This window comes from Mustela putorius, unplaced genomic scaffold (assembly GCF_011764305.1).
Source record: "Mustela putorius furo isolate JIRA1106 unplaced genomic scaffold, ASM1176430v1.1 tig00000056_pilon_pilon_pilon, whole genome shotgun sequence".
Classification (NCBI taxonomy): domain Eukaryota; kingdom Metazoa; phylum Chordata; class Mammalia; order Carnivora; family Mustelidae; genus Mustela; species Mustela putorius.
In genome coordinates, this window is record NW_025421263.1 from 3456721 (window position 1) to 3480770 (window position 24050).

Below are 24050 nucleotides of genomic sequence, written 5' to 3' on the forward strand. Positions count from 1 at the left end.
ATTATTATTTTTAGATTATCATTATTATTATTTTTTTGCACATTCTAATCCTTTATTGGATAAGAGTTTAATGCAGTTAGGCCAGGAAATACAATAGGGATCATGCTAGGCTCAGAATCTCTCCCTTTTCAATTTCAGTAGATAGTGAGTGTTAAGCTTGGTAAAAGTACAAAAGACTAAAAAAGAGTATTGTGACCTCCCCCAACCATTTCCTAATATTCCTTCTTATTTTAAAGCGTGTAAATATACAGTGAATTTGTTGTCTCCTGTTAACTATTTTAATGCTTTAAAAGAATATATCAAAATCAAATGCTTTTCTCCTTTTTCCCTGTTTTTGGAACCCCTGCTTTACTGGCATCCTGAACACAATGTTTTGCCACCACGGAATTAGATACTACAAGGAAGTCTCCTTTGCTGCATAGACCTGGGTGCCAAGCATCTGGGGCATGACTACCACTTCCTTCTCCCATGCCTGTGTGGACGTCATCAAAACAATATATATATCCTCTTCCACCAAAAGTCTGTTCATGTCTTTTACTCATTTTCTAAGTACATTTTGATTTTTTACTGTTGAGTTTTGACAGTTCTTTATATATTCTGGATATAAATCCATTGTTAAATATGTGGTTTGCAAAAGTTTTCTCTAATCTGTAATTTGTCATTTCATTCCATTAACAGGTTCTTTTTTCCCTCTCAGCTTTACTGAGGTCGAATTGACAAATTGTGAGGTATTGAAGGTATACAATGTCATGTCATTATTTGATGTTTTTTAACAGGATCTTTTGGACAGCAAAAGTTTTAAATTTTGAAGAGTTTTTTTTTAGTCTGTTTTTCCTATTATAGATTATGCTTTTGTTACCAAATTTAAGAACTCTTTGCCAAGTGCTAGGTCTTGAAAAAATACATTTATCTTGTCTTTTTTGTTCTAAAACGTTTACAGTTTTATGCTTTATATTTAAGCTCATGATCCATTTTGAGTTAATTTTTATATACAACATGGGGGTTTAGATTATTTTTATTTTTTTGCCCATGAGATATTCAATTGCTCTAGCATTATTTGTGGAAAGTGTTATCTCTGCTCCATTATATTACATCTTTGTCAAAAATTAATTGGGCATATTTGTATGGGTTCATTTCTGGGTTCTCTATTCTGTTTCATTCATTCATTCATTTATTCATTCATGTATTCCTTCACCAGTAGCACACAGTCTTGATTACTATAGTATAACAGTAAGCCTTAACATTCAGAAGGATAATTTTTCCCACTTTCTTCTTTTTTATTTTAAGATTTTTATTTATTTATACTTGAGAGACAGAGAGAGAGAGAGGCAGAGGCAGAGGGAGAAGCAGGCTCCCTGTGGAACTGGGAGCCTGACTTGGGACTTGATCCCGGGACTCCAGGATCATGACCTGAGCTGAAGGCAGACAGTTTAACTAACTGAGCCACTCAAATGCCCTTCTCCCACTTTATTCTTTTTCAGAATTATTCTGGCTCTTCTAGAGCCTTCACCATTCAATATAAATTTTAGAATAATGTTTTCAATGTTTAGAAAGAAGCTTGCTGAGATTTTGAAATAAGAATTACATAAAACCTATAGATCAATTTGAGGAGAATTGACATCTTTACAATGTTGACTCTTCTTTTTTTTTTTTTTTTTTAAAAGATTTTATTTATTTTATTTGACAGATAGAGATCACAGTAGGCAGAGAGGCAGGCAGAGAGAGAGGGAGGAGGAAGCAGGCTTCCTGCCGAGCAGAGAGCCCGATGCGGGGCTCGATCCCAGGGCCCTGAGATCATGACCTGAGCCGAAGGCAGAGGCTTTAGCCCACTGAGCCACCCAGGCGCCCCCAATGTTGAGTCTTCTAATCAATGAACATGATATGTCTTTCCAATCTCGCATACCTTGAAGAAATCCAACATGCTTATAATATATTATTCTTTTAATACATTGTTGGATTTGATTTATGAGTATTTTGTTGAGAAATTTTGTATCTAAGTTCATGAGAAATATTGGTCTAAAAAATTTCTTTTTTCATGCTGTTTTTGTGGTCTAGTTTTGGTGTAGGACGAAACTAGCCCCATAAAATGAGTAGGAAAGGATGCCCTCTTCTATTTTCTGGATGGAATTGTGTAAAATTGGTATCCATTCTTCAAATGTTTGGTGGAATTTTCCAGTGAAACTTTCTGCGCTTGGACATTTTGATTTTTATTATTATTTTATTGTGAATTTGTTTGTACCCTGAAGAATACAGCACTCAGAGAGACTGTGTCCAGGAAAGTCAGGAGAAATATGGGTCTCATTTAGTGTTATCTGTCACATGTGTTTGTGTCACGTTAGATTGTGAGCTTCTTCAGAGTGCCCATAGTGTGTTGGTCATCATTGGAACCTCAGCACCTAAGATAGCACCTGGCACACAGTAGGTTGCTCAGTGTAAAATCGTTGAATAATAGAATGAATTCTCAGCCCTAGGATTATGCAGATTGGAAACCTAATGTAGTTAGAGAAGACTAGTGAGGAGAAGGCAGCATGGAGGTGCTTGAGTCCTTCCTTGGGGGTGGAAAAATCTCTTTGGAAGAAAGGAGTAGATAGTATTTACAGCTCCATTTCTTCCATTTACCTGATTGAGCTGCTACTACCCAGACTCTGATCACCCACACCAGCTAGAGCAGCTCATTGTCCTCAAGAACTTGAAGAGTATGAGGAGCTCGTAGAGGAGTGGGGTAGGTATGTAGTGGGTAGGACTAGGGCTAGCTGTAGACTGGTGCTCTTTACTGCTGTGGGTGTTTCCTTACCCAGAAACAAGCTCTGAGAATTATATTTCAAAATTGAGGATGGACAGGAGATGACAGTGTATTGAGCTTAGGCATAGTTTATAGAGTATGAATTCTTTATTTAGAACTGAACAGTCTCAGGTTTACAGAAGTAATTAAATGGCCTTGGTCTCTCTGAATTTCAGAAGCCACCCCAAGGTGTTTTCCACTTACTGTTGTTTCTAGTTGGCTAAGTGGTTTGTTTTGATATCCCTTTATACAGTTTTAGAAGATTTTCTGCCAGAGTTGCATTTGTGTGTGGGTGCACATGAGAGTACATACTATGCATGAGTAAATGAATAGGTTTTTAGGTGTCTTTCTACTGAGGATCCAGTTACTGAGTTCTAGTGTTTTGTTTATTTCACTGCATAGCAGAATGCCTAAATTGATTAAATAAATGATTTTTTAAAAAGAGGATTTATTTATCTATTTGAGAGAGAGAGGGAGCATGCATGAGTGGGGGTGCAGAGGGAGAGAGAAGGGAAGCAGACTCCCCTCTGAGCCCAGAGCTAATGCAGGGCTGGAACCCAGGACCTTGAGATCATGACCTGAGCCAAAGCCAAGAGTCAGTCACTTTAACTGACTGAGCCGCCCATGCACCCCAGTAAGTGATTATTATTACTCTGCATTGGGACATCTTGTGGCATTTAAATTCTTTGATTTTTTCTTCTAGCACCATTTGTATTAACTGCTATCTTTAGTAACTAAAAATTTTTTTTAGCACTCACCTATCACCCTCTGGACCATCATGGGCTGCTTTTAAAAATATTTTATTATGTTGAATTGCTATTTGTTTCTGAACTAAATGTTGATCCATTGTTTTGTCATTTAAGAGTTTTGGAATTTTATGGATTATAAAAGCAGTGGACCTTATGTTAGGTTTACTGGTAGTCTCATACTAGAATATCTTCCACGTGATAATTCCGCAATACTATAGTTGATTAGTCAATATATAAAACTCATTATAAATACTGAATTCCTTAGTCTGTGTCCTAATATAAGATACTCTGGTGTAATTCACTGAAAGTTCTCTCCTTGAAAGCACCTTTGCCCTGATCCTAAACTCAACCTGAATGAAATACTCTGTTTTATATTTGAGTTAACTACTCTCTGTGTCATCCCTCGGCATGTGTACATTTCCCTCTTCACACAGAGTATTAGAATTATTTGTTTACCTGCCTTTTCCCCTTACTGGATTGTTCATTCCCTTTGGGCAGGATCCATCTTTTTTATGGTGCCTAATATAATTCCTAATTCAAAATATAAGCTGAAGGAGGAGAATCACTTTGTATCCACTACATAGAAGAGTGCCTACATGCAGGAAAGCATTCAGTATATTATCAAATGAATAAATTTTGGTGCTCAGTAAATCTTCAATGGGTTAATGGGTCAGTTTGTAGTTACCCAGTGTGCTCCATAGGCAAAAATCACAATCATAATCCAGAGTTAGTAACCGCATGAAGGATACATATGCCTGAATTTGTTTTTCAAGGTGGCCCTCTTCCCACATCAAGAACATTGAACACCTGATAGGAAGCAAGAGTTGAAAGGTAAAAAATCCAGTCAAGTTGCAGTTGGATAGGAGAATAGACAATGAAGCGTGGAGGGTGCTATTAGAAAACATGGATTCTTTTTAAGCCTATGAATTTCAATACATCAATGTGTGCATGTGGATAGAAACTGTCCTCCACACACTTAGGAAATGCTACTCAAAGAAGTTTTATAGATTTACTCTTGTGCAACAAATAATTTCTCAAGTTATTTAGGAAAGAGAAGAGGAAATATATGCATAGTAGATAGGTAGTTTTCAGATTTTTGGACTTTTCTATTTCGGCAGATCACCTGCAGCATTTTAGCAGTTTATAAACAGATCATGGATTGTCTTAGGAAATGCAGAAATGTAGTATCTTCTGACTACCTGCTTCCTTTCTTCAATAATGATGATGATGATAATAAAAAATACATAGCTGATATATATTTGAACCATTATGCCAAAAAGAATGAAAAATCAAACAAAAAACCTACCTGCCCTGCCCCAACATGTCTCATTGGCTCATAGCTGCATCAAAGATGGGAACAGGTGGTGGAAAAGTCCATAGAGAGGCATGACGGCAGGAGGTAGGGATCGGAGTGATGTCTTTGCTGCTGGTTCCTCAAAGTAAGAGTGAGAGAGGCCATGTCTGGCATTCACTTGCTCTTCAGATCTGAGGCTTTTTCTCCCATTAGATGCGAAGGGACTTCTGACTTGCCCGGAGAGGGAGCATTCAGATATATCAGAGTTTTCAAAATTACTGATTTTCATTAGTTTTTGATGCATCATATATACTTCCCCCTCCTAATTCCTAATTCCTTGGTTTACTATCTCCTTTTTTTTTTTTTTTTGTCTTCTTTTTCTCCTTTTTTTTGTCTTTTGCAGGGTCCCTGGTCTCTTGTTCCAAACACTTAAAATGAGTTTTAGCCTTGATCCATGAGCATCTCTCTTCTAGTCTAATCCAGAGGGGCCTGGTAGGAAGGGGATTTATCTTGAGTTTGTGGAATCAGATGAGAAGCAGTCAAGTAGCCACTTAGAGGAAAATGGAAAGGGTCATCAGAATCAAATAGCCCAGGTAGTGGGCAGTACTGACTTTGGTGCCAGAAAACTTTGAAGTACTGTAGAGAGGTCATGGATGTATGTTCAGGAAACTATTAAAGTAAATCCATGAAATGCTATCAGATAAAGCTTCACATGAATGCTGGTAAAAATTTCAGATTTGACGGGGACACTCTATTGCTCTCACATATTACCTCTAGTTATGCTTAATGTAACTGATAAGTTGTAAATATATAATAGTAATTGTGATCGTTTGTTTTGTTTTCACTCCCTTATATAAGCTCCATAAGAGCTAGGATTAATGTATGTATCCCCAGCACTTAGAACAGACAAGGCTTGTAGCAGATTCCCAATAAATATTTGCTAAATAGATAAGTGCTACCAGATTTCTGTACTCCAGTCCTAGGTGGAATAGAAGACAGAATTTGTTGTCTGAATGGCCTGAATTTCAGCCCTGGCTCTGCCTCTTAGGACCTGTCTGTCTAGCCTCTCTGAGCCTCAGTTTCCTCATGCACTTAACAGAATTTCTATGGAGGTTCCCACATAAAATAATGAAGCATTTGGATGGACATTTTGTGGCTGGACATCTGTCTGTCTCCTTCTCACCCTAATGCCAGTTCTTCACCGTCCCTTCCCTACCCTCTGCCTTACAGTAGATATCCTTCAAATCAAGGCTCTGTATCTAAGGGTTAGAGTTTAAGTGGAGATGGAACTGACATTCTTGCAATGGTTCTTTTCATTACAAAAATCTCAGGAGACAAGGGGCGCCTGGGAGGCTCAGTTGGTTGAGTCTGCCTTCGGCTCAGGTCATGATCCCAGGATCCTGGGATGGAGCCCTGCATTGGGCTCCCTGCTCCTTGGGGAACCTGCTTCTCCCTCTGCCTCTGCCTCTCTGTTTCCCATGAATAAATACAATCTTAAAAAAAAAAAAACAAAAAACTCCAGAGATGAAGAAGAGCACAACTGTAAGGGTCATGAACCTCGGGTTTAGAGTAGTGTTGCCATATAGCTACAACTGAAATGTTAAGAAAGGACAAAAGCAAGAAAGTCCTTTGTGAAGCCTGCAAATCTGTTCCTCTTGGCAGGGTCTGCAGTGGTAAAATGTGTACGAGATCTGAGGCATGAGGTGACAGCCAGGTGGTGTGTGGTGGGGGCAGGAGTTCAGGGGACACTTTCCTGAGTCACTTAAGATAGCAGATCCTTCAAACCACAGTGGGGTTGGGCCTCAGGACAGGGGAGGCGACCACTCTTGTATGAGGCCTTCCCATTTCCTTCCACTAAGAAGAAAAGACAGAAGACAGGCAGTAGGTAAAACAGGATGTAAAGTTTATATACAAGAATATAATGTTTATCTGAAATATTTACAGTGTTGGTTAAAGCAATATTTTTACAACTTTTTAAGGTCAACTACTATGTATATTACAGGTAAGCTACAATGGTTTAATTTGCAAAATTAAGTAAAAAAATGTTTTAAACAAAGCTTAAAGTACTCAGGTGAATTATAAAATCTGTCTGTTTTGCCCTTTAGCCAAAGAACTCCTGCTATGATGGTTAATGTGCTTTTGATGAATGGAAGTACTCTACCCAGAAATGCAGGATTTAAAATGACAGGTGAATTATTATAAGGCTTAGGTTCTCAGTCTCAGGGTGGAGCTGAGAGATGTCGAGATAACAGCCAGCTTTATCTCAAGGAGGTTTGTGACCCACAACAGTTGGGGCACATAGAAGAATGAAGCCATTTGCACGTTATGGCAACAACAGTGGAAAGTGAAAATCGGTTGACCCAAACCAAACAGAAAAACAGACAAAAAAAATCAGACCCAAGTCACAGTTGTACCTCTTCAAAACTAAAGTGAGCTATTTAAAAACTTCATAAAAATATTCATGATTTTATTAGTTTGAACATTTCTACAAGATCTGGGTGGGTTTTCCTGTATGTGAAAACAGCTATCCATGCCCAAGGCCTCCTAAGGCCGTGTAAGTCAGGAGAGGCTGGGGGTGCAAACGTGCAAAAAGGCAAGGGAAGCTGCTCCAGGCTGAGGCCTGGAGCCACAGGGCCTGTGCTTGGGAAATGAGAGCTGAGGACCCAGAGCAGAGAGGGTCTCCTGGGCACCCCCGGAGCTAGCCTGGGGGGCAGACTAGCACTGCAGCTTGCGGATGCTGCGGGAGATGCGCTTGAACTCCCTCTGCCCCTTCTGCCACCGCTTCACAGAGGTGATCACCAGCTCCCCACCCAGCTTCTGTCCCATGACCAGATAGGGCGCATTGATGTCGTTCATCTCCTCGCAGGTGCACTGCAAGCTGTCTTTGAGCCACAGCACCGATTTCTTCAGGTCCCTTTCAGACACACCATTCAGTTTGTAAATGGTCTTGCTCTTGGTCTCCAGGATGATTTTGGTATCTCTGTTGATGTAGGTTATCTCCTTCACTTTTATTTTCAGTGCTACGAAGACAAGAGGGGGTAGGATCATACCAGTTGTAAGAAGGGAATACTTACAGAGTGGGAGCTCTCCTCACCTCACATGTTTGTGAGACTTGGCCTGGGGGAGGGAAGAAGAGCTTCCTGCAGCTAATGAGCCTGTCAAGGGCAGCAGCTGGCTTCATTTCTAAAGCCTCAAAGGGCTCGCCAGGCACCTTACTTCCAATCAGCCATCCTTCCAAAAATCTCTTTGCGAGACCCAATTAACTTTTCTTCCTCACCCTTGTGTTCTTGTGTTTCTATGTCCATTGCATGTGGTTTGCGCTCTCCTCAACAAATGACTTCCCCTATTGGAAACTAAAGCATGAAAAGAAATGCCTGACTCTTAGGTGAAATGTGATCCTTCTGTGGCCATAAACTTTAAACTCAATTTATTACATTGGAGAGGTTTTTGGACAAACCTGTAAGGAAATTATATCACACAATCATTGTTTTCTAAAGAACAGACTACAGGGAAGGAGAATTGATCTTGCAGCAGCTGCATTTGATTTGGTAAAGCAACTGGGAGAAAAAATACCCAAAACTCTAAGAGCACAACATGTTTAGCTGTAAAAGTGTTTTTCTGAAGATCTCATTCTCATCTGCTATCATTTGCCTGTCTGTGGCCAAGGAGTTTACAGATCATATGTACCGTTTCCAAAATGGATAGCATTCACTAGAATGCTAAGACCAAAAGTAAGTGGTTGACTATAAAAGACACATTTTACAGTCATGAATAGTCTGCTTTGGGAAAGAAAACCCTACAAACATACATGCTGGAATTAAACTTCAAGAGTCCATGAAGGCAGGGAAAGGGTAGAATCTTAAGGTTGGAAAGGATCATCCCATTGAAATCTCTTGTTGATACACAAAGAATTTGGAAATCCAGAGAAGTTAGTGACTTACATGAGGTCACCCTGTTAGGTTGTGTCCTGGCTAAGTCTAGCTGTCAGAATGCTGGTTCCCACACCTCCTTGTCTAACACTGCTGTGGTCTCTTAAATTTTTGATCCTGTGTGGGACATGAACATGCCCAAGTGTGATGTAGCCTAAGACTCTTAATGACACTGACAGTGTTCGGTATAGATGGTGTGCGAATGGCACTTCCTGACTTTGATGAAGTTGGATGCATTATTTAAATTAGTCATAGAGGAAGAGGGTTTGTGTGTGTGTGTGTGTGTAACTGCTTTGGGGATCTCTCTCTCTCTCTTTCTGTCTCAGAAAGGGAATTTGATTTTAACCGTGGTTTTTCCAGCTGACCAGGAAATGACTGAAGCTCAACTCAATAAATCAAAGATGCTGTAATTTGGCCAATGATTGTTTTGTCTGACGTGCATCTAAACTGTAGTACTGAGTTCTCAGGGTTTATGGGACTTAAACCATGGAATAAGTCACATGGAGATGTCACCTGTTCCTGATGCCTCCGCATAAGGGCTAGGGTGGGAAGGTTATATGGTGGGAGAAGTGATGATATGTTACACACATAGAGCATGTGTGATAGAGCTCCTGGTCATATAAACATTCATAAGCTCCACACATGAGAAAAACGTTACTTTTAATCATGAGGAAGATTTATTACTTATCTTTTCTTGTTATAAAATAACCAACTTTGGAAAAGCTCACCATGGGAAAACATTACCCATTTCCTCCCTGGATTTTCAGCTGGGGCCAAATATAGGGAATAAAAGCCCTAAAATAACTTTTCCTGCCCTGGAATATGTGAGTGGGGATGCAGGAGGTGGTAGGAGGCAAGGGGAGTGGTACTACCTGCTCCAACAGCAGGTTGCATGCACAGGGAAGCAGTTCTGGGCGATTCCTTCTGCACCAGTACTTTTACCATTGCAGTAAGGAGGCCTCTGACATTTTCCCTGTACTTCAGGAGTGCAGTGGGGAAAGAGCATGATGCTTTCGTGGATGACTTAAGTTAATTATATTAGATTTCTATCCTTGTTCCTTCTACCTTTCCATTACTTTCCAAAGTAGAGAGGCAATATAGAATACTGCTTATAAACCAGGAGTATAAGATATAATTCCTACAATTCAGGTTCATTATCCCTTCTGAGACAAAACTAATGTGGGGGAAATAGAAAACAGAGCAGTAAGGTAATCTGTGTGCATGATACCTTAAATGAGATGATATTGATGTTCTTTTGAAAGGCTTTCTCCTCTAAGGAGAGAGAACAGTAGGGCACACACACACACACACACACACACACACACACACTTTTTTAGGGGCCTAGGTCATGATAGAGCATCCTTAGGAAGTGGGTCTTTTGTAAGGGAAGCCATAAAGCAAGTATTAATATGTGGGTGTGTGTGCACAAGCCCTAATTTCAATCATTTTAGAGCCCCATGACATCACTAACTTTTTCATGGAAAGTCGGGAGAGAGATCTGGATTAAATCTAGTGCAAAGGACATAAGCTGCCAGAAGAAAATGATATTTTATATAAACTTTAATGCACATTTTATTAAAATTATATTTTTCTATTTTCCCCTTAATCAAATCTTGTAGCATGGAAGCTCAGAAGTGTGTTTTGGTAAGGCTCTGGAGATTTGAGATTGCTGCTACCAGCATGCCTGGCCTTCTACTCCTTACAGTTGTGTATATTTAAATACAGACATTCGAAACCCTATCATCCCATTTGTAGTTCTTCCTGAGGGGATAGATTGGTTAGGACTTAGGAAAGCCTCCTTTCTTTTTCCCTTCCTTGGCAGTGCGAAGTTTTTCCTAAAGCTATGGCTGTTCTAGGATCAGCTGAAGTTAAACCCAGGACACTTTTGGAAGAGAGCCAGGGTTTTAAGGAACAGTGATTGGATTGCTTCCAGAGTTTCAGGGACTTGATCTGGTCTGAGCTTGCTGGGATGGTAAGTTGTAAGGAGAGAGTGGAGAGGCAGCCCCAGCAGTGAGTGCTCAGGTGATTTCTCTTAGTTTCAAGGACTTTGTTCAGTACACAGAGATGTTAATATAGATCTGTTAGACTCCATTATTGTTTGATAGAACAGGAACCGTACCTGCTTACCAGTTAAGTTCAGCCTTCTGCCTGAATACTTTTAAAGGATACCAGCCTCTCAAAAACATCAAAAGGCGTCAATTCTTGGAATGGGACATTCTTATGTCCCAGTGAATGTCTCGGTGAAGTCCATGGCCATTCCAAAGTTAGCATGGGTTCTGTGTCTAGCTGGGCTCCTGACCTCACCTTGGGGCCCTCAGGAGAGTGGAGAGGTGCTGATGAAGCTCTGTGTGGACAGTCTCCATTCCTCTTCCCTCTTAAATACTCTCTTAAGGGGAGTCACCTACACACTATGAACCTGGGTAACAAATCACACACATTATTGTCCCTAAGCTCTGTGTCATCATGTCACCTTTCATGTGTTTTGCCAATAGAAATTCCAAAACTGTATTTTGTTCTTCTTCTTAAATTTTAATACCTTGGATGTAGTCACTAGTCACATAGTCACTAGTGATGGGATGCAAAGGAGCAAAGTGTTATGGGCTATGAGTATGGTAAAAATATTTGATACTGGAGTAAATTTTTATTTTTGGCTGACTTAATGCCTTGAATTTGTTTTGTTGGGGCTAATATTTACATGTTTCTATTCCTGGTACTCACATCAAAGTGACTGAAAGAGAACTTGGCCAAAATTATGCTTATTGGCAAGAAAAAGACAAAATGAAAAATGTGCCATAGAAAATTCCTAATTTGAGTAATTCTCATTATTTGATTATTGCTTAACAGAACAATGAATCTCACCTAATAAGATACAACTCAGGGCAAGATAGTTACATAAGGAGACAACTAGGATAGAGTGAGTTAGAGGATTTTGGGAAAGATGAGCTATGATGGCATTTTACCCAGGTCTTACCCAGTAACATCTTAATGATTTGTTTTAAAGTTTTAAAATTTAAGTTTTACTGATAAATAAAACTTTTGAATGTGAAATGTTTTGTTGGTGGAGGTGTATTACTTACCAAAATCATTTTTACAAAGAGTTTCCATTATGTCGTTGTCATCCTCATTTTTATTTTTGCAGGCTTCACATACCTTTGGAGCTACAAATGTGAAAAAATTAGTAAATTTGCTTAGAGGGGAAAAGCAGGTGGCGTTTATAAACAACTCAAAGGGGCTTATCCAGACAAGAGCAGCAATTGTAAGGTAACACCCCAGCTTCTGCCTCCTTTGAAAAGGCTTACTCAATCCTAAGAATGTCTTCCATGACTCCCGTTTTTTTGGTGGGCAAAACAAGAATGCCTATAGTTGTGTTTAATAAATGACAAATTACCCCCCCCTCAATGGTGTGGTGGGCAGAGTGTACAGAGGGTTTTGGTTCTTTAGCTCTTCCTTACAACCCCTGAGACAAATTCTGTCTCTGAAAAATTGCTCTCAAAACCTCTATGAAGAGAATACCCCAGAAGAAACTTGAGGGGTTTTGGTAAATCAGTTACCACAAAATATGCCCACAAGATTGTCTTTTTCAGTTGCATGGCACAAGTGCAGGTCAGGAGAGTTGTATCTTGGGGCGGTGGGGGGGGGGTTCAAGATATTCTCAAGTCTGGACTAGAAGAAGTGGCTAGGGCTGTCTGGGTTACGTTGGGGCTCTTGCCTCTTTAGATACACACCTCAGCAACTGCGGCAAACTGCTCTCACGGGTTCCGTATTGCCCGTGGGCTTTCTGTCAAGTGTGTGGCTGAGTTAAGCTGCTTTTATTTCATTGTTATCTTCCTTCCTGGTGCAGGTTCTTCTTGCTCCTCTTTGTCCATTTCAGACTCTCAAAAACAATGCCCCCACCCCCAAATCAATAAACAGTGAACCAAACAAAAAACCCAAAGCTTTTTCTGAAGTGACCATAATTGAAGCAAACGATCCGTGGGGGTCTGACCAAATATAGGAATATGTGCTAGCATGACAATCAGAAAGCCTATTAAAGGCTCTTCTAAGAGTCTGATTTGGGTGGGGGGTGTGGGGGGGAAACATACTATTCCCTCTCTTGCATTTATAAATGTGCAAATGCTAGGTCTAAAATTTAGTTAAGGAGTGTCTGGGTGGCTCAGTTGGTTAAAAGTTTGCCTTCAGCTTGGGTAATGATCCTGGGGTTCTGGGATGGAGTTCCTCATGGGGCTCCCTGCTTAGCAGGGACCCTGCTTTTCCCTTTCCCACTCTCCCTGCTTGTGTGTGCTCTCTCTCCCTCTCTCTATCTCTATCAAATAAATAAAACATTTAAAAAATAAAAATAAAATTTAGGTAGATTTGATTTTCATTCACATGAAAGTGAATTTTCACAGAAAAAACTTTGTGACTTATGATATGAGATATGTATCAAATTAGAAAAATTGCAGAGCATAGTTTTGAAGACCATAAACTTTTATTTTGAAGGGGGAATATAGAGATTTGGAGAAACGTTTATAATGTTGGTGCTGATGGTGGAAAGAAATAAAAACAAAAGTAACACACATAAAACTGTCCTTAATTCCCCTCACTCAAACAAAATGAAACATTTCCAATTAGGAGCTCTAGGAATGTATATAAAATGTTACTAACCTGTATGGTTGGTCTGTGGTATATGTTGGACAAATGTTTGAAATATGCCAAACATTTGCAATAAATTAGAAATCTAACCAATAAGATGATTGCAAACTGGAGGTGCCTGCCAGGAAAGATTGCTAAACAACTGTGCATTTTCTTTAACCAATGATGGCTATAGGAAAACAATTAAAGATTGAAAGGGAGAGGCTGTAAGAGCCCTGCAAGAAATTAGGAAGCTCCCTTTCCATCTCAGGGGGACTGAATCACTTTAGACACATTGTGTATATTTTTTTTCAGGAAGAATATCAAGAACCCATGAGGTTTTCATTGCTTTGATGGTTTTGTTTTTGTTTTTTTTTTTTTTTTTTTTTTTTGCACAGGAACTCCCCCTCTGTTTTCTAAAAACCTGGGAAACTATCTTTTGCACAAATTTTCGCCAGTTAATTAAAACCACTCCTAAGATATAAGCTGATTAGTGATAGAAAAATGATTCCTGGAGATTCCCTTTATGCCCCCTTCCTTAGATACCCGAGCAGTACAACCAGTGCTCAATTTTCAACATGCTCTGAGACAGTACGGCTTTTATTTCCAAAACCTAAGTCAGCAAAGAACAACAACAACAACAACAACAACAAAATGCCTTCCAGGACTGTCTGAGTGTTTTGGCTAACCTGCCTGTGAAGGAATGAATGTTTCGGTGCCTAGAATCCTGCCGGATGCTAAGAACGTGTTGCATGAGGCTGGGCGAGGAGCCTCTGGCCAGGGTGCTCACTACCCACTCCACACAGGACCATTTCCAGCGCTCTCAGAATTGTGGCACCAGGGCCAACATCTTTAAAAATAATTGCATATCTCTAAGGAAAAAACGCCGTTCCGTTCTTCGTTTCCTTCCTTCCTTCCTTTCCTTGCCCTCCCAGCCCCCGCCTTTTTTTCTTTTAACTGTCTCTAAGAAAGCAACTGGTGTAACTTGGAAAGGATTAGGAGGCTTGGGCAGGGGAGGGGGCGGTGTGTGGTGTCTCAGATTTGTCCCGATGACACACGAGGGCTAGAAGGGCGTCTGCCCCTCCTGGGACTGGCACCTGTGGCGGGGACACATCAGGATGTGGGTGTGGGCCGCGTGATTCTCCCCCAAAAGGCCTTTAGCGGAGCTGGGTGTGAACGGGGAAGTGAGGCGGGGCGAGGGGGGCGCATACGGGGAAAGGCTTACCTTCCTCGGTGGCCGGCAGAACGTGGTCGCTGCTAGCGAGGGGTATGCAGAGATCGTTGTCCTGGGGGAAACGGTCGCACTCGAGCATGTCCGGCCAGGGGAAGCCGAAGGCGGACATGACTGGAGCGCAGCGGTCCTTCACCTGCACGCAGAGAGAGTGGCACGGCTGGATGGTTTCGTCCAGGTCATCGAGGCAAACAGGGGCGAAGAGCGAGCACAAGAACTTCTTGGTGTCCGGGTGGCACTGCTTCATGACCAGCGGGATCCAGGCGCCCGCCTGCTCCAGCACCTCCTTCATGGTCTCGTGGCCCAGCAGGTTGGGCAGCCGCATGTTCTGGTACTCTATACCATGGCACAGCTGCAGGTTGGCCGGGATGGGCTTGCAGTTGCTGCGCTTGTAGGAGAAGTCGGGCTGGCCGAAGAAGAGCCCGCGCGCCGAGCCCAAGCAGCAGTGCGAGGCGAGGAAGAGCAGCAGCAGTGAGCCAGGGCCCTGCGGCATCGTGGGCGCGCGACCCCTTCGGGGCGGAGAGCGGAGCGGGGGAAGCGGGAGGCAGCCGGCGCTGAGGTCGTCCCGGCCAGATGGCTGTGCTCTGGGCGGCTCGGGGACCTGGAAAGCCGGCGATCGGGCGACGGGAGCGCGGAGACGCCTGGCGCAGGCAGGACTGCGCGGGAGAGACGCTGTCCGCTCGGCTTCGTGCGGCAAGCCAGAGCTCAGCTCCGGGGGGCTCCAACCCGGGGGGAGCAGAGTGAACTGCAGCTGGGGCCCAGCCAGAGTTTTCTTGGCCTTTTTTATGCAAATCTGGAGGGTGGGTGGGGGAGAAAGGGAGGAGCCAGGGGAGAGTAATCCGAGGAGGGTTGGTCACTACTCTTTTGGTCTGGTTTTCCGTTGAGAATGCCCCTCACGCGCTCCCTGGAAGGGAACTCTGCCCCCGCCTCCTTCAGATGCTGCTGATCGTGTGCTCCAGGATTATTTTAAACAACAAACAAACAAATAGACACGCCTGGCAGCTGCGCCCCACGGGTGGGCGTGCGGAGCGCGGGCTGCAGGAGATGGGGCTACCGCGGGGGACGCAACGGGTGGCCTGGCCACCAGGTCCTGGCGGGAATGCGCTCCGCCCCCCGCGAGGCCCAGGTCGGGGATTGTTTGACCCGGGCCTTAAGTTTCTGCTTCTACCCCGGAGCTGCGCGGCGGAACTGCATCTCTTGGAGCCGAGAGCCGCAGCCCTCGGGCTCTTTGTGACTTCTCGCGCTCGGGACCCGCTCGCTCGAGGCCGCTTCGGCGAGCGAGCGTGATTTTCTCTCCAGTGTCCAGCCACAGTTCCAGCCTGGCCCATCTCCTATGCCCTTTTAAAAAATCAGAATTATAAATAAAGTCGTGCAAGCAAAACTTAACGCGGGAAGGAGAATAAAACATTGGAGTTGTTATGTTGTTGGAGTAACTCTAGATTTTTGCCGTTGTAGAAATGCTTTTGCAGAATGTCGTCAGACTCATACACACTGCCCACCATTTCCCTCTTTTGAAAAAGAGACTTGCCCCTTCCCCCCCTTCCTGAAATGAAAGGGACGATTCAATTCTCGAAAGCAGTGCGGGCCCTAACACACACAGGCCGCGGTATGGCGCGGCGCTCTGCATGGGCCGGGTTTGGAAAGACTAGTGCCGGGCCCGCAGGACTGGCGGAAAATGCGTCAGGTGGGCAGCCTGGGAAGGGATAGGGGGCAGAGGAAGAAGCCTTGCCTAGAGATCCACGAGTGCCAGTCGTGGCCTTGGTTCATTCATCCTACACACATCGGCGGGTATCGAGTGTGCAAAAGGTGAACAGACAATCGGCCGGCCTTTGCTTTCGTGGAGCTAGGGTTTTTCTGGCCTTAAGGAGTGCAAACAGTAAGTTTACAACTGGAAACTGGGACTTGGGTGCCAGAAGAAAAAGAGAGAGAGTGAGTGAGTGAGTGAGTGTGTGTGTGTGTGCGCGCGCGCGCGCGCGCGCGCGCGCGCGCGAGGACTCCTTGCCCCTAATCGCCCAAGTCCCCCTTAGGGGCAGGTCGTCTCCGCCCCCTCAGCCTCCCTAGCGCTGTGACCGTGCGGGTCCAAACAGAAAATCCCGGGAGAGCGACCCCGCCAAGGTTCTTTCATATGTAAGGGCGCGCATTGTTACTACTTTCCGGCCTCTCCGAGCTCTCCACAGGCTCTGTCCGCAACTTCCCTATGCCCCTGTTCCGCCTCTCAGATTCAAGTCCTCCCGTCTGCGTTGGGGTCCGAGTGCTTCAGAGAGGGATGAAACGGGTGGATGGGGAGAGCCAGCTCAATGTTATTTCCGACCCCTTCCTGGCCGTAAACACATCAGGAAAATCGCCGTCTGGAAGCGGAGGGAGAGCATCTCCTGGTCTCCAAGAATCTATGTCCCTAAAAGTCCAGCTTCCATGTTTTCTTTGACCCGGGTGATCTTCTGGTGATCTCCTGGGGCGGCAGCAAAAGACCGCTCTTCGCGGAACGAGCCCTGGGTCTTTCTTGACGTTTCTAACAAAAGCACCAAGAGGCCTAAAGCCCCCGCTCCCCAACACAAACTGTTTTGAAAATAAACCCATGAGACGCAAGCACACCGACTCAAGTACTTAATCAGAATCGGAGCTCTGGGAGATGCTAGGACTTGGCCCTTGGGGCGGGAAAGAGGACTCCTTCGCTTCCGCCGCCCCCAGCCCCAACGCCCTCCCCTGGGGTCGTCTCGGCCCTTTAGACCTCCTAGCGCGGGAACAGGGACCCCGAAGCCGTGGCGTTCGGGTTAGGCGGGGGAACGTCGCACACCCAGGAGCCACCGAGCAGCGAGGCGTTCCGCGGGTGGGCGCGGCCCAAGGCATTGTTTCCGCAGCCCGCGCGGCCCCACTCGCCGCTAGGGGGCGCCGGGAGCCGCGCCGGAGTCTCCATCGCCGCCACGCGCGGCGTCCCGCCTTGACCTGTCAGGTTCCGAGGCCCGCGGGGTCCCCATCGCACCTCACCACCCAACGTAGAGCTCATCCTGCGCCGACTGCGTCTCCCTTCCTCGCCTGGAGTCTCGCCTCACTCCCTTTCCATTCAGCCACCCCCTCGCTCCCTCCACGCCCGGCCAAGCGCGTGTCCGCGCGACAGGCGCGTCCACGAGACCAGATGATTGAAGGGGGACGAGAAAATAACGTTCCACGGAGGTCAGGACGCGAGCAAAGACCTCTGCCTGTGTGAAAGCCGCACGAACGCCGATGCTGAGTGACGGTCCCGGCGCGCCTCCCCAGCCGAGGTCGCTGTGCCAGCACGGAGAGCGGCGCGCACGTGGTGCAGCGCCGCGGGGGCGCCTACCCTCGGTAGACTGTTCCGCGCTCCTGGCTGGCGCTCCGGCCTAGGGGCCTCCTTAGAGCCTCGCCACCCAGCGAAGGCCAACAAAGCCTTTTGCGTTTACAAACCGGGAGCCAGTGCCCCCTTCCCGCCCTAACCATTCAGTATTTGCTCGTTTTAGGAACGGCAACTGTAATCACCCACACCCAGGGTGAGCGGAAGTGGGTGCTCGCCTCGCAATCGGCTAAAAGGGGGCTGCCCAGGAGTTCTTGGTGATAGGGTTGGCCATCTCCGTGCCCCACACTCGTGCCCCCCCCCCCCGCCCCGCACAAGGGAACGAAATCCCACCCAAATGCTGCAGGCCTGAAGAAGAGTCTCGAACCACCCTGTGTTCTGGATTTGGCCTCGCTCTCCTGCCTGTAGTCAAGGCACTGAAGAATCCCCTGGCCTTCCACTGGCCTTCCCGCCAGTGTCGCCAGAACCACCGCAAGTGTCTGGGCCGGCAGGTCTTCACTGTCGTGCTCGGAGGGAGCTTCAGTCCTGCAGCTCGGCTCTCAAAGCGGGGCGCTGGCGGGCCCTGCACCTGCGGGGTAGGAGCGAAGAGCCTGGGAAACGGCGCCTCCCGGCCGCGCTCCAGAACGTTGACTCTTCTGAGGAGTTGGAGCGAGAGAGGGGAGAACCACGTGTACAACATGCCGGTTTCTAGACTCTCAAAGCCCAGCACCGGCTACAGAGGGGCGGTCTTCAGTTGGAAACAAGCTCGACGGTCCCGCTCACCGCCCTTCCTTTAAAAGACGGGAAAGCTTGCGTTTCGAAGCTCCTTGCTAAAACGCGCGGCCTCCCGGGGGGCTTTGAGGCGAGATGGGAGACAAGTCCTGAGTCGGGATGACCCCGGTAGAAGGGCAGGGCGGGAGCAGGCTGGGGAAGCGCCGGGAATGGCTAGCCGCGCCCACGCTGAGGCCGCACTAACACACCGGCTGAAGGCACCCCGTTTCCCGAAATCCTCACTGTCCCCCGACAGGTGGGTGTGGGTATTATCATTTTGCAAGTGTCACGGGGACACTGAGACACGAGGGGACTGGAGCCGGGTCACACAGTGAGATGCACTGCTGGTACGCCGCGTGCTGCCGCTGGGTGCAGTTCCGGTCCGGACAGCCTTTGGCAACGCGTCCGGACCGTCCGGACCTGTTGGGTGTCTCCACCAGCGTCGTCGCTTGGCTGTTATCGGCGCGCAGGCCGGCCGGGTGGATGACGTCAAGCCTTGTCCCGGGGCTGGGGACCCAGGCCTTCCCGGTTCCAGGCCGGATGGAGAGGCGCTCTAGCCCCAGCATCCTTCCCTGGGATTCGCGGCAGCCATCTGGGGGCGCCATTTCCCAAAACAGAGCGTCCCGCTAGGGTTGCAGTTGCTCCCTGCACGCTGTTGAGGTTCTGAGATCTTTTGCGTTTCTAGAATTTGGCCGTGAGGCTGGCTTTTTTTTTTTTTTTTTTTTTTTTAAGGGGGGGGTGTTGGAGGGAGAGATTAGCTTGTTCTTTCGCCTTTGGCCTTCCTTCCGCTTGCGTTCAAGAGTGAGGGCGCGGGACTGCAGCTGGACGTGAAGCCGGTCGCCGCAGGCGCACGCGGGGCAGGTGCCAGCCACTTCCCTGCGGCGCTTCCCAAGGGATCCGACGCAGATTCCGATACCTAGGTCCCGGCCTGCGACGCGAAAGCCCTTGCCCGCATATTAAGAAAACAAGAGTCGATTCGGAGGACCGACAGCTGACCGACTGCTAACCCGAACTCTTGAGCCTCTCTGCTGCTTTCAGGTTTCAAGGGGCCAGCGAGCTCCCATTTGGAGCTGAAAAAGCAAACGAAGGGTGTAGGGAGGTTCGGACTCGGTGCCCTCTTTTCCCCAGGAAGGGCGAACTGGCCGAGGAAGGGTGCGGGAGGGGCTCTGGAGACCATGACTTTGGTGCGCGCTGTGCCAGAGTCCTTGCGCGGGGGGGACGGCTCCCTGGGGGTGAAGCAGCAGCGGTCCCCTGGCCTTCCCTGCCCGCCACTTGGCGGAGAAGGAGGTGGCCCTGAGAGAGCTGTAATTGCAAGTCAGTGTTAGCTCTCTGGTAAGTCCAAAGTGAGCTCTTTGGTGGGTCCAAAGCCAGTGTGGACCCCCCCCCCCAAACTTTCAGAGGCCTCTTTTGAACCAAGTACAACAAGCTTGCTCTTTTAGAAAAGCCTGAAGGCAGTGGATGGATACTTTTGAGCTCAGTAGAATGATTAAAAACAGGCGCTCCAAAAAGATAAAAACAAAACAAAACAAAACAAAAAACAAAAAGAAAAAAACGAAACAAGAACCGACCAACCAAACAAAAACTAGTTCCACTCGCAGTGATAATATACTGCAACAGATCATTTTCTTGCTCTTCCCCAGCTGCCTGAGTGTTTTAGTCAAACACCGGTGTGGGATGGATCGAGAAAGATGTTTTATAGTGTATTTTTCTCAGGCACATCGTGGAGGCTGTCTGTGGTTGGTGCTTCGGAAAAGACTTGGTTCGGTTTCTTTAATTTTTACCTCAGTGAGAAAATGGCCCTAGACATTTAGGGAGAAAGAATGAGACTTGGGCTTGGCATGTCCTACATGCAGCCCTGGACTGCTTCTGCTTTGAAAACAAAACCAAAAATAAAACCCAACCCAACAAAACACCTGGGGCAGCTAGCTCAGTGACACAGACCTCTGGGAAGGAAATTCCATTTGTGGAGAGTACATGTCCTTCCCAGCAACCGTTTGTTCTTTTGTTCACAGCATAAAGTCTCCGATTTGCTGGACCAATAGTAATTCTTTGATTTGGGGGTTCAAAACTTTGAAATTCATGTCAACTGTGTACATTTCGTTCATTTGGCACTCTTAATTAAAAAATCCATTTATTGAGCACCTCATATATGTAAGGAGCTCTGCTGGATACTTTCCCTTTCCTCTTCCCTTTCCCCTTCTTTGCAATTTTCCTGTCTCTTTCTGGGGTCCTAGCAGTTTATTGCTCAGTGATGTGTCGCAACCGCTGATGAGACTTGAAATGAAGCATCTCCTAATTGCTCACATTAGAAAATCCTGAAAGGAAATAGCAAAATCCCAAGACCATTCATAGAGGGCGGTCCAGAAGCCATAGAGTTTCTCTGGGAAGAAAGTCCTCTCCATTGTCTGATTTGAACAGCAGGGGTCACTGGCTAAGCTGGTGTTTCACTCTGGTGGGAATTTATTGCCATCAGATAAGAGCACAAAGTCAATACAATAAAGCCTGTTGGCTCTAAAGCAACAGATGGGATCTGTGTTCCTGCATACATGTACAATCTTTCCAGAGACTAATCCCAGAATAAAAAGCCCTTTGTCATTCTTCCTGAACTGACTTTAGGGACACCTTTCCATACTCTATGTTTGTTTGGGTCCTTATAATGGTAGACTTTTATGCTGCCCAAACTAAGAAATTTGTCAGATTCACTAAAGTGATTCATCCTTTTCTGACAGATTCAGTTTCCATAAACCACAGGTATTCAGAACAACAAATAAATCTGTAAATTAAAAAGAACATTCATTTTTGGTTGATTTAGTGTAACCTGTAATTTCAAACTATAGTATTCAGCATACCCAGACTCAGCCCTCTGACTGAGTTCATTGGCACTAAATGTTAACAAAATTTCATTAGTAAGCCTAATATTTCTTAATAGTTTGTAAATCTCTAGCGGTACAATGCGGAGGGAGATATTGCAGAGAAATAACATTTCCAAATGTTAAATTGGGTTTCTGGTAGGTGGCCAGTCTGTGAAATATCTAGTGATCATCTCAGCCATTTTGTCCAGAGTTTTGCTGTTTTCCGTTAGTTTCCTTGAAATCTTTATTAATTAAAGAAATTCATAACAAGTTCTGCCCTGGAAGGAAAATAAAGAAGAAAAGAGTACTTTTTATGAGTATATTTTATGAGTACATTTAACTTATTATTATTTGTACTAGTTCAGAAACCTTTTTCCATGTCCAAGTTTGTCTGGATTAGAGCTTCAAAATGAACAAGATTATCTAAGGTTTTCTACTATCAGTTCTTCCCTGGAATAAATACTGAAAACAAGTCTTTAATCCCCTTTTGTTTGGTATTATTAAATTGAAAATTTTAACTTGTTATGCTCGTTATGGTTCCATTCAGAGGAGCTGAGTGTAATGAGAGTGGAGAGAAGATAAGGGAAGGGGGAGATCAAGCTTGTTTGGACACAGCCTCAAAACCAGATTTCTTTCATTTGGAAATCATTCTCTACCCCCCGTCCTGAAAAGGTGTACTGTTTCCTAGAGTACTCTAGTGGTGTGTGAAAGACTTGTGTGAAATTCATGTCAACTGTGTACATTTGCCCAGGTAGTCACTGGGACGATTTCTGTGGACTGTTAATCCGTCACCACAGGAAGAGCAAATATTCTGCCCTGCTCTTGTCTTTAACCGTAGATGATGTAATTAGCAGCCTAATGCCTTAAAGAAGGAATCTCTCAAGTTCCTTGGGGTTTAATTCCATCTATCTATTCAAAAGATCATTGGGCCTCTACCATACACTGTGGGGGTTATCAAAATGTCCTTGCATATAAGGGGTTTGTGGTTTAGTATTTGTAAGTAAAAATAAAATTCCCAATTATCTGCATTTAGCTTAAAAGTGAAGATGGCATATATTTCTGAGGGTAAAGACTTTTCCCCACTACACTGGGGTAAAGGGATTTTTCTCATAAAGCAAAATATGTGTTGCTAGGGAAAGGAATAACAAGGCCTAAGCATTTGCAGGTCATGTCTGAGAAACTTTGTTGCTTTTTGAATTGTGATAGAATATAGTCTTTTGTATTCAAGCCTTATTAGAAAGCAGACAATTAGAAACTTCTGTAAAAATCTTGAGAGATCTGTTCTTTGCCCTCATTTAAGACCAGCTTAAACTAACAAGGGGATTAAATTCTGTCTAGTTTATAAATTTACTTTCAGAGAACAATATTCAGTGTCTTAGAAACCCTAAACTGCAATAGGTACAGGGGAAATTATTAACCACCAGATAAATGATGTATTTTTCATAGTTGCGTTCCCAAATCAACAGTAGACAACTGACTAGAAGACTGAAGGGAATGGATCGGAAATGAAATCAAGTTAAAGTGAAACTTACATTTTCACTCATGAATTGATTTCCTCCCCCAAATTTTGCTTTGTTGTTTACAAAAGTAATCCATGTAAAATATTTAGGCAGCACAAAATTATAAAGGGGAAATTGGATCTCTTTAATTTCAGTGCTTGTATCTACAGAAAAAAGTGAAAAATAGTTGTATTCTTTTAACTTAAGAGAAAATGAATATACAAAGCTTTATAAAAATGCAATCAAATGACATTATTTGTAACAAATTTCTATATGTCAGGAAATGGAGATTCAGGTCTTAATAAATTACCTCTGAATATAGTATTTGAACCATATTTAATTTCATGAGTGGGTGCCCTCCAGGTTCTTACCTGCTCATAAGTGGTACCGATTTGTAGTGTCTGAGTTAGGCATATCATGATTAGGATGGGTTTGGGCAAGCACCTCGTTGTCCAGATTTCTCCCAAAATAGAAGTTGGATCATAATTTCTTCTGGCATTTGGACTGGTTGGCTACAACTCAGAGACTGTATGTCTTGTATTTCTCAATGTGATATTTCCCATATCAGCTTGGTTGAAAAGAGGAATTTTAGATTTGCAATGAGAAAAAAAAAAGCAATCAAGTATTTCACCTTTCCTCTTTTTTATTTTTATTTTTTTTAAAGATTTTACTTATTTATTTGACAGACAGAGATCACAAGTAGGCAGAGAGGCAGGCAGAGAGAGAGGGGGAAGCAGGCTACTGGCGGAGCAGAGAGCCCGACGTGGGGCTCGATCCCAGGACCCTGGGATCATGACCTGAGCCACCCAGGAGCCCCTCCTTTCCTCTTAACCTCAAAAATGGCCTGGTTAGAATTTGAGAAGGGTTAGCTCTTATTTTTCTGAACCATTTTTTCCCATTCATGTATTTCAAGTATCCCTTTGTGCAGAGAAGAATGTACTTTGGGAAGCAGAATTTTCTGGTTCTTGGAGAACATACTTAGAAGGATCATTTCTGCCTACAGTGAGGGTGATTGACAGGGAAGGTGGGGAAATGTTGAGTCC

At 44.8% G+C, this 24050-nt stretch overlaps 1 protein-coding gene across 1 annotated transcript; it reads right to left on the reverse strand.

Moving 5' to 3' along the window:
* Positions 1-7271: 7271 nt before the first annotated feature.
* Positions 7272-15387, reverse strand: SFRP2 (secreted frizzled related protein 2). Its single transcript, XM_004772002.3, has 3 exons — positions 14591-15387; positions 11832-11912; positions 7272-7845 (listed from the first exon to the last, which is right to left on the reverse strand). The coding sequence occupies exons 1-3, from the start codon at positions 15087-15089 to the stop codon at positions 7541-7543; spliced, it is 885 nt and encodes a 294-aa protein (XP_004772059.1). The 5' UTR covers positions 15090-15387; the 3' UTR covers positions 7272-7540.
* Positions 15388-24050: the final 8663 nt, after the last annotated feature.